At 38.9% G+C, this 11,007-nt stretch overlaps 1 protein-coding gene across 1 annotated transcript; it reads right to left on the reverse strand.

The window, feature by feature from the left end:
- Nucleotides 1-242: 242 nt before the first annotated feature.
- On the reverse strand, nt 243-8,518 carry LOC132546559 (limulus clotting factor C-like). The gene is made up of 18 exons (XM_060210277.1): nt 8,449-8,518; nt 8,200-8,311; nt 7,910-8,073; nt 7,588-7,680; nt 7,392-7,484; nt 7,063-7,233; nt 6,835-6,921; nt 6,523-6,636; nt 5,720-5,887; nt 5,342-5,522; nt 5,116-5,226; nt 4,790-4,893; nt 4,088-4,166; nt 3,573-3,781; nt 2,680-2,966; nt 2,133-2,409; nt 1,422-1,529; nt 243-397 (listed from the first exon to the last, which is right to left on the reverse strand). The coding sequence occupies exons 1-18, from the start codon at nt 8,516-8,518 to the stop codon at nt 267-269; spliced, it is 2,559 nt and encodes an 852-aa protein (XP_060066260.1). The 3' UTR covers nt 243-266.
- Nucleotides 8,519-11,007: the final 2,489 nt, after the last annotated feature.

Consider the following 11,007-nt stretch of genomic DNA (forward strand, 5'->3'; position numbering starts at 1 on the left):
TGAATTTGTTTCTTTGAAAAGTTTTTCTCTACAGGAATGCTTTAAGGACTATTTTGTAAGTCAAATTAGTTTTTAAGTAATCAATAGTTCGGAAGTTCACAGTCCAAACTATAAACATATCTCGGGAGTCAGCTGTCCAAGGCTGATCAAATATATAGCTTAATGGTTTTGTGTTCTCTTTTAACCACCTTGAATTCTCTCATGCAATACCATGAAAAATGGCCACTTTTGATCATCCTATTTTATTCATCACAGTGATATAGATATCATAGGAAGTTTGAAAGCCAGTCTAGACAGTTTCGAACCCTTGTGTAAACTCCGTACTGTAGCTCTATACCACAACCTAGGGGACTGCCCCAGCTCACAACTCCCTCAAGATACCATTTCCGGTCAGCACCTACAAACCATCGCAATTATATCATAACGATAACAATCATATAAAGAAATATTGTCGGCAGGAAAATATATCAAGGGTCTTATTAAAAAGCAAAACAAATCAAAATTGTCGTCCGTGATCAAAACCATACCCATCCCCTCTCACCGCGAACAAAGTCAACCGTAGAAAACTTAAATGGTATCTAAAATTGGTGACATGGGATCTATATTCTATTCAAATAGAACCTTGATGCCAAGTCTGATCATGTACAAATATTCCGCGGTTATAGTCATAGAAACAAAACACTAGCCAATATGAAGTCAACACACAAGTATGGAGTAATCATGGGTATAGTAATTTCTTGAGTTTTTATGTTAGGATTTTAGGCTTTCAAATAAAAAAAAAATAAATAAAATAACATAAAATAAATAAATAAAAAATCGATGTCATTTTGCAACGTTATCTTTGATTGGTCAAATCAGTGGTATTTACACATCTACGATGTATAAGGATTTTTGACATAAAATTTCGCTGAAATCTATTCAGTAGTTAAGGATAAGCTGGTTACATCGTTGAGTTCCCGAAGGGACATACATTTCCGAAAAGGGGGAGGTAACTCAACCTGATAAAGACTACGCACATCCACAATGTATATGGATTGTTCTCAGTAAGTTTTGTTGAAATCCACTCATTAGTATAGTAGGAGTAACAGGTATGTCACTGCGTTCCCAAAGGGGCATAACTTTCCGAAATCGGAGGTACCTAAATCTGATGTAGATTACACACATCTACAATGTACAAGGATTATAGCCAGGAAGTATTGTTGAAATCTATTTTGTACTTTAGGACGAGTAGCAGGTACTTCGTTGCGTCTACAGACGGACGGATGGACAACCTAACTTTGTTGCGGACGGGAGACGGAGGATGTATAAAATGATTTTAAGACATGCTGGTAATGAAGTGGAGATCGAACGGAAGCAGGTATTATAATGGGATGGTTTCTGAATAAAATATGATACAGGAGCGTCGTGGTGGTATACTGTACCTGTATCAGGAAACACAAGAGGTCCCCCAGAATCTCCCTCACACGCATCACTACTTCCATCTTCCTGTCCAGCACAGAACATATTCTCTGTGATAGTCTGAGGATAACCTGAAATTAGGACGGATATACTACAATAACACACGTACGCAAGAATTAAAATGTATTTGATATGTCTTTGTCGTAATTAGGGGATGGGTATACTACAATGTTATGTTTATTAACATTTTACGTCATGTATTTGTGCGATTTGTTTTGAAAAATTGATTGCCTCATTACATTAAAGGTTAATTAATTGTGGACTGTATCTTGTCAATATTAAATATTTTGAAGTAGGTAGTAGTGTCTGACATGATTTTACTATAGACCCTACAAACTTAAATGTACAAATGTACTTAAATATCAGTGCAAAATGGCCATAAACGGATATATCCAGCTCTGAAATTGCGACTTTACACACACAAAAGAAGTCAGTTGGTAACTCATTGCATTTCGACTTGATGGATTGAAACAGTTAAGATATAATTTGACGATATAAACATAGCTTTTTCTTGACTGCCAAACCGGTATGAGGAAACGATTCATCTGCTACATTAACCCGTGTGTATTTATTTGAAAAGAAGAATATATAAGAGTAAAACATATGTCTAAGTATATTTTGTTATCACAGCCATTTTACATTGTACCACACTCCAGGTGTGGATGGGCACCCACCGACTTGTGCGTATTTGTCCATACAATCGGTGTTTGTGGTCGTTTGTACTTTAGTCATGCGGAGCTCTTCTGAGTTTCTTGAATTCTCTGTAACTCCCCATCCAGTGACCACGCCCTCCGTGCCTGGACGCAGATGACTCTCACTGGCGAATCGGTTTGGCAGACACACCGGTCTGACGTAATGGGTCAAGGTCACTGGATTATCAAGTAACAAGACTGCAATGTCAAGGTCATATGTACCAGGGTTGTAGTGTGGATGTATTTCTATAGACGTTACCTGGAAATCAATTATAATTCTTTTATTAGTTTCATTTTATAAGAGAAGTAAGAACAAAATAGAACGTAAGTCTTTTTTCAAGTATTTGTCAGAAAGAAAAAAAGATAAAATACGTATGTTTCAAATTGTATCAATGTATTTGCTAGTGCTGACATAGCATGGAAAGTATACAATATGATAACACAAACGACTAGCATTTAAAACTATACTAACTAATGTTAATTAACACCGTTTTGGTCGAATCTATACAGTAAGATAAACATGGGGTACCTTTCTTTTCTGGACAAACGTGCTGTTAAGAACATCGGACCGATATTGCTTGCCAAGGTAGATGGCGATATCATCAACAGAAATTGGGATGTCCGTTAGATAGTGCGTCACGCAGTGAGCCGCCGTCACAACTAGACTCTCTGACACGAGGGAACCTCCGCACGTGATGTACCAGTAGTTGTCCTGGAGGTGGCGGGACATGGCGGCCTGCCATGGCCACTGTCCGATACTGGAAACGGTGCCATTGTACACTAGTGGTAGGCGGGCAGTGGCCGACTTTCCACAGACTGAAACAACAGTTATATCTATATAAATGTATATCCATTAGACCACTCTCTTTGACGCAGCTCTGCGTTTCCACTTGAGTACTGAATACAGTTACGTCATAAATGATAACGATACACTCGGAACCAATCTTTCCTAAAGAGGTACCCCAATAACACATTGTAACAAAACAAAAATAGGAACAACACATCAGAGTTATTTGAAGATAAGAAAGCTCGCGACTGCCGGAAAGCCCCGAAGATGTCCGATATCCAAATAATGACCCTCAAAACATTTCTATTTAAGCCTGTTTCATTTCCCCATTTGAAATGCTCTCTAACAAACACATATCCATGATTATCCATTAATATTTCAAAGTTAGACTTCTACAGGCTAAAATGAGAGAGTATATAGATATTGATAACATTAGATGCATCCGACGACAATATGCAGTGCATTGCAAAACGTACTAAATAATCGGTAACAAAAAAAATCAATAATGATGTTTTAAAGTTATAAAAACCTTCGTGGACAGTATGTTAATGAAATAACACACATTCCTCTTTTTTCCCCTATTTTTATTGATAAAGATATAATTACATTGTTTCGAGTTCGATATCTATACTAACTTGGTACACATGCTGGCTGACGCCCAGACCACGTGCCGTTTCTCCTGCATCTCCTACGGCGGGACCCCGCATGGCGGTAAAAGTGAGATTCACATTGGTAAATGAGCTTTGTATACACTCGAAACTTTCCTTCCGGTAGTGTAAAGTCTGTGTTCCGGTTATTACCCGGGGTATCAAAACCCGATCTTAGAATACCAGGCAGGCGTGATCTTAAATTAAATAAAGTGTTGTGTGGATTTATCTGCCATCAGGTTTTACATTCGCAGCATTGTAATAACAAATGTTACATCTTTAGATCCTGCTGTTGTTACTAAAGCGGAACTGAGCATACAATTGACCTTCCGGTCACCAGAGGCTAAATTGCGAGGTTTGATGTCTAATGTCTGGAGGTCACTAGTTCAAATCCTTTTCTGGATCTAAACGTTTTATATATTTTTTACGACACTAAGTTATTGTTTCAAGCATGAACGAGTTTAACATAATATCTTATCTCATTTTGACGTGGACAGCCTCACCTGCGACTGTTTCTCATTTCCGGTACCGCCACCTGTCTAAGAGCATTACTAGGGATTCCTGGGTCGTCGCATGTGATCACTTGATATGTAAAGACAAAACATGGTTATACTGTGTACACATGTCTCATTAATCATTGTTACAAATAACTTTGATCTAGGCATCACAATTCTTAAAACTAATACAGAACAAACCAATTCGAAAGAGCACATGGTATTTCCCTGAGTCGGCACACAGAATGTTTATTCAGATCCTATGAATTAGGCATACCTTTCTGCGGCCATTGGCCCAGTACAGAGGGACGTTAGCTTACACCCCAGAATGTCCTCCCTGTAGCCACTAGTCCTGTACACGTGGGTGCACGTGCTCGTTTGACACAAATGGAAATTATACGTGTAGGATAAACATAGGGGTGATTCATTACAGAAACTAGATGACCTTCAAAATTCCTCTTGTTGCATTAACGTAATCACGTGACATGCGCTGCATGGCGAGTAAGTCTGAGGAGGGACTTGGTCTTGTAACTAAATTTCGAAGAGGCCTGTAAGACCTCTAGATGTAATGTTACATGATAAAAATATCATTAATTAAATGTTGTCCATGGCGCCCAAGCTGTCGCGCCACCTACTGGAAATAACAATGAGAAGATAAATCCTACACCTTCACACCCTCATATGATCCACCCCTACCCTAGACACACATACCCTGTACACATTGAGGTAAAGATCCGCTCCAGGTACCGTTTTCTTTGCAAATTCTTTCACGGTTTCCTACCAAAATGTACCCTTCATCACATCCAAACAGCAACCTTTGTGATAGAAAAGATTGAAATGCTTAAAGCATAATGATCCTTATAGTACACATTTCCGAAAAACATCGAAGATTCCAATTTTTACTAGACGTTTATAAAGACGGATGATGGTTTACACGAAGAATGAAATAAGCAATTAAAGACCAATAGGTAATTATGAATGTGAAAACAATCAAAATAATATCCCGTATCAAAAACAGAGTTCTGTTGGACACTTACCGAACTTCTTCCGTAAATGCCTGGACGTAGTGCAGGTTTTTGATAGAACCATGGTCCGGGACTTCTGGCGTGGAGCACGTGTGTCCAGTAAACAGCGTGTCCCTTTCGCACCTAAAAGTTACATAACAATAGAATTATAGCTACATGAGATTAAATATTTATAACGTGAAGCATTTGCAGTGAAAAACAATCTTGTTTTTTAAAAATATAGATAAAGGCAACAGACCACGGCTCTTCACTGGACCAATGCCCGGCTTCCAAGCACGTGCGAGTAGCATTTGCTCCCTCCAATCGGAATCCTTCCTGACAAACATACTGGACAGAAGTGCCCACAGAGTGAATCGTTTCATTGCTTAGAATCACACCATGGGCGATCGTACGGGGTGGCGAACACTCGACCCGTCTCTCTGAAACAGACGCATTTCTAATTTCTTTTTTGTAGATTTTGGGAAATTCCATTACACCAGTGATATCGTTATGCTATTATTATACATATAAATTCATGCATATTCTGAACATCGCTAAAAAGTATCACCCGATCATTATTTGAACGCGGTCTATTTATTTGGTCGTTTTCCTCAAATATCTAACAAGCAAAACTAACCACATCGTGGAACTTCAACCATCCATTTCCCGTCCAAACACATTACTGCCGCAGCGCCGATCATACGGTATCCCTCGTCACACTGGTACACAACACTGGCGCCCTCTAGGAAATTATCTCCCCGGAAACTTCCATACTGTATTTGGCGCGGTGCATTGCACGTGCGAACTACAATATCAAAATACACACCTCAGTGTCAGTAATCTAAGGTAGATTGAATGAATAACTATACCATTAATATCGATAGAAGGATGTATTATCGCTTCAACTGTTTAATTGCTAAAGACAAACATACAAAGCTTAATAGCAGTCACCTGATGTTGTTGTTACAAACATACTCCTTTGCAATGAAAAACTTTAGTAACGCGCACTTGACACTGGTTAAGCCATTCAGGCCTAGCGCTTTAGAGGATATAATTTCTTTCGGTATTTCAACTCATCCGATATCACACACAGAAATTAATTATCTTTGAGAATCAGTTTTGCTCTTTTCTACCAGGGACGTCCCTGTTCCTAACTGCCGCATGACTATGTCACATACGAATTATGAAATACAGCAATTATTTATGTTTCACTTATACAACATTACATGAATAATTACAAAACTGGACAGCATCACAGTTGATAAAATCACTTTATTTGAGACATCCTGTGCTCTAGCCCATGTACATTTATTGGTTACTAAGTAGCCCTTGACACCGGATATAGGTATTAATCAAGGTGTGAACGAGTGAGGTGAACCAAATTTAGAGAAAAAACCATTATTTCGATACTTCTCTTTATTTGTTAGTTAGTATACATACCACAGTTCGGTACTTCTGCGTTCCATAGTCCGTTCGGAAGACATCGGAGGTTTGCAATTCCGTCGATAGCATATCCGTCCCGACAGGAGAGTTGTACTTCTCTCACGAGTTTTACTGATGAAATGAACCCAATAAAGCTTATCAAAAGTTTAAAATATTCGATATTTACTGACACCTATTAAAACTTAATAACTGATTATCACAATTATGAAAAATGTTGGCTCGTGCAAGCTTTTCTTTTGTTCTATCAGCATTTTCGTATGTCAGCAAAGAGTTCTTCCATTCTACATTATAGCCCGTGATGGAACATACCTGTCCTGGTCCCTTGTGTGTGGATAAGGGTTGGAATCACTTCCACTGCCTGGTGAGTCCTGGGTTCCGGTACTGTACACTGGAATTCTACAGTATAAAATCTTTGTTAAATATACTGCTAATACCGTTTTTTATACAATCATTGTGACTGTTTTTTTAACGACAGCGTTCATAAGTGGCTATTTCTGAATCGTATGTTTGGTATTGATAACAATGTTGGAGCCTTACCACAAACAGGTGATGAGGCTGACCATCGTCCGGACGGTAGACACGTGGCACTCGTATGACCAATCTGTACATAAGAAGAAGGACAAGAGAACGTGGCGATACTCCCCTCCATGAAATCCTCGGCCTGGACTCGAACATGAACAGACAGGATGGGGGATCCACAAAACGCTCCTGAAATGATGACTTCATTTTGTGTATTTCTACAATTACTCAAAAATTGAAAGATAAAATTAAGTTAATTCTTAACATACTCATATTTAATAAAAAGTCAATTCCCTAAAAAAATAAATGACATTTAACGCAAATTTGACAAGCATGACTTCTCTCACGTTTTTGTCTTTCACATCGTGGTCCTTCGTACTGTGGTAAACACGCACAAGTGTGGTCTGGAAGACAACTTCCCCCGTGTAAACAGCTGCACTCTAAAATACAAATGAATTCACAAATTTATGGAAGAAAATTCGATTTTATTTTCGACATCAAATCCTGAAATTAGCAGTGAATATATATGTATACAGGACTCACCGTTCCCATGTTCACACCGGATACCGTTGTAATGAGGCAAACAAACACAAGATCCGTCTTGATCACACGTTCCTCCATTCAGACAACCACACTCTTAAAAAGGAGCAATGTACACATACATATTAAAGAATTTACCTTTTTAGATTATATTTACAATAAACTGCATTACGTTTTGGTCAAAGTGGATATATTTCATTCAATGCTGTCTTCCATAAAAGAAAAACAAGAAAAACGAACCAACACAGACACATACCTATATGTTAACAATGTATCTTATTTATTTCGTTGTAAACAAATATTTCCAGCAGTCAGTTAAACATACCAGTTTCACAAAATCGGCCATATCTGTTACGTGGACACGTAAGACATCCTCCTTCCTGGTTTCCGGTGCACGTGTCACAATGTCGCAAACGACCACACACTTCCGATCTATTGTATTTCGTACATGGCTTACAAAACATCTTGTACTGGTGAAAATAGGAGCACCTAATACACGACAGAGTAATTAAAACATTATCTTAAACAAAGCACAGATGCACTAAACGACAGCTTTGAAAGAAAATAAAAAAGTCGGTGAATGCATGTTACACTCATGTGTTCGCAATCAAATACCTTCTGATTGGTATGTCCACTTTGAACATCCTCGCGCTAGACTGTGGACCGCACGGACACTTCAACAAGTCATCGGAACACATCCCAAGGTCAACCCCTCGCGCTGCTTCCGCTGACCGACACCAGCAGAATAGCAAACCGACCAAAATTATCCAACAACGAATTACTAAAAATAAATATATATATAAACATAACGTGCTGATATGTTGAGAAAGCGAGAAACATTTATGTAAATAAGATACTGTATACAAGAGGCACAAATGGCCTGGATCGCGAACATGGTATTCAAGGCCTCTACAAATACAAATATATCAAACATTATTGACTAACAAAGTGTGTTTATCTGAAACCAACAGACAAGCTTACAGTATAAACTCAATGATTAAAATTATTCTATAACTTGTCTCTTTAATGAATTAAACTCAATAACCCTGAATATTAGTCAACACAATTTTGTCTCACTTCACCCAAAGAACAGCTCAACCAAAATTACAAACACGTTATATCATGATACTGTGGGCTATGATTGACCGGAATAAGTCGTTTGAGTGTTTTACAATATGCTTGATTAGTATTGTCTTTAACATTCGTCAATATCATTTCTGTTCACATTTTTTTCGTGCTTGATGTAAGGAAACCTACCAGAAAAATATTTATTTTGTCGGAAGAAGTTGTTTAAGTGTTTTAACATAACTGCTTGACCTTGAGAGGTTGTTCAAATGAGAAAGGTGACATCGTTGGACAAACGACGGACTCCTTACATGTCTCCGCCCTTCCCCTCATTACAATAACCCAATACAGACATGCTTTATCATGCAACTACCGCTACCATTCTGCTGAATTAATGGAACAGTACAAGACATTACAAGAAATATGAATAACTCTTTAAAAATATACATGTATATCTATCGCCTGTCTCTATCTACCACCTGACTATACCTACCACCTGTCTATACCTTCCTCCTGTCTATACCTACCTCCTGTCTATACCTACCACCTGTCTCTATCTACCACCTGTCTCTATCTACTACCTGTCTATACCTACCACCTGTCTATACCTACCTCCTGTCTATACCTACTACCTGTCTATACCTACCACCTGTTTATACCTACCATCTCTCTATACCTATCACCTGTCAATAACTAACACTTGTCTAAACCTATCACCTCCCTGTACCTACCACCTGTCTATACCTACTACCTGTCTATACCTACCACCTGTTTATACCTACCATCTCTCTATACCTATCACCTGTCAATAACTACCACTTGTCAAAACCTATCACCTGTTTATACCTATCACCTGTCTATACATATCACCTGTCTATAACTACCACCTGTCTATACCTACCACCTGTTTATACCTACCATCTCTCTATACCTATCACCTGTTTATACCTATCACCTGTCTATACATATCGCCTGTCAATAACTATCACCTGTCTATACTTATCACCTGTCAACACCTACGACCTGTCTATACCTACCACCTGTCTATACCTACCACCTGTCTATACCTACCTCCTGTCTATACCTACCACCTGTCTATACCTACTACCTGTCTATATCTATCACCTGTTTATACCTACCTCCTGTCTATACCTACCACCTGTCAACACCTACGACCTGTCTATACCTACCACCTGTCTATACCTACCTCCTGTCTATACCTACCACCTGTCTATACCTACTACCTGTCTATATCTATCACCTGTTTATACCTACCTCCTGTCTATACCTACCACCTGTCTATACCTACTACCTGTCTATATCTATCACCTGTTTATACCTATCACCTGTCAATAACTACCTCCTGTCAATAACTACCACCTGTCTATACCTACTCTACCACCTGTCTATACCTACTCTACCACCTGTCTATACCTACTCTACCACCTGCCTATACCTACCACCTGTCTATACCTACTCTACCACCTGTCTATACCTACTACCTGTCTATACCTACCACCTGTTTATACCTACCATCTCTCTATACCTATCACCTGTCAATAACTAACACTTGTCTAAACCTATCACCTCCCTGTACCTACCACCTGTCTATACCTACTACCTGTCTATACCTACCACCTGTTTATACCTACCATCTCTCTATACCTATCACCTGTCAATAACTACCACTTGTCAAAACCTATCACCTGTTTATACCTATCACCTGTCTATACATATCACCTGTCTATAACTACCACCTGTCTATACCTACCACCTGTTTATACCTACCATCTCTCTATACCTATCACCTGTTTATACCTATCACCTGTCTATACATATCGCCTGTCAATAACTATCACCTGTCTATACTTATCACCTGTCAACACCTACGACCTGTCTATACCTACCACCTGTCTATACCTACCACCTGTCTATACCTACCTCCTGTCTATACCTACCACCTGTCTATACCTACTACCTGTCTATATCTATCACCTGTTTATACCTACCTCCTGTCTATACCTACCACCTGTCAACACCTACGACCTGTCTATACCTACCACCTGTCTATACCTACCTCCTGTCTATACCTACCACCTGTCTATACCTACTACCTGTCTATATCTATCACCTGTTTATACCTACCTCCTGTCTATACCTACCACCTGTCTATACCTACTACCTGTCTATATCTATCACCTGTTTATACCTATCACCTGTCAATAACTACCTCCTGTCAATAACTACCACCTGTCTATACCTACTCTACCACCTGTCTATACCTACTCTACCACCTGCCTATACCTACCACCTGTCTATACCTACTCTACCACCTGTCTATACCTACCAGCTGTCTAT

The sequence above is a fragment of the Ylistrum balloti genome, unplaced genomic scaffold, assembly GCF_031769215.1.
Source record: "Ylistrum balloti isolate Yb309-2 unplaced genomic scaffold, AGI_CSIRO_Ybal_v1 Utg369894, whole genome shotgun sequence".
Classification (NCBI taxonomy): Eukaryota; Metazoa; Mollusca; class Bivalvia; order Pectinida; family Pectinidae; genus Ylistrum; species Ylistrum balloti.

What these genes read in the sequence shown, in the direction of transcription:
- LOC132546559 (XM_060210277.1), bottom strand. Translation starts at nt 8,518, where the DNA reads ATGTTTGATATATTTGTATTTGTAGAGGCCTTGAATACCATGTTCGCG. An exon ending in CGCAGAAGTACCGAACTGTG is followed by an intron (nt 5,888 to 6,522) that starts GTATGTATACTA and finishes TTGATATTGTAG; the next exon opens with TTCGCACGTGCAATGCACCG. An exon ending in CGTTTGTCCAGAAAAGAAAG is followed by an intron (nt 2,410 to 2,679) that starts GTACCCCATGTT and finishes ATTGATTTCCAG; the next exon opens with GTAACGTCTATAGAAATACA.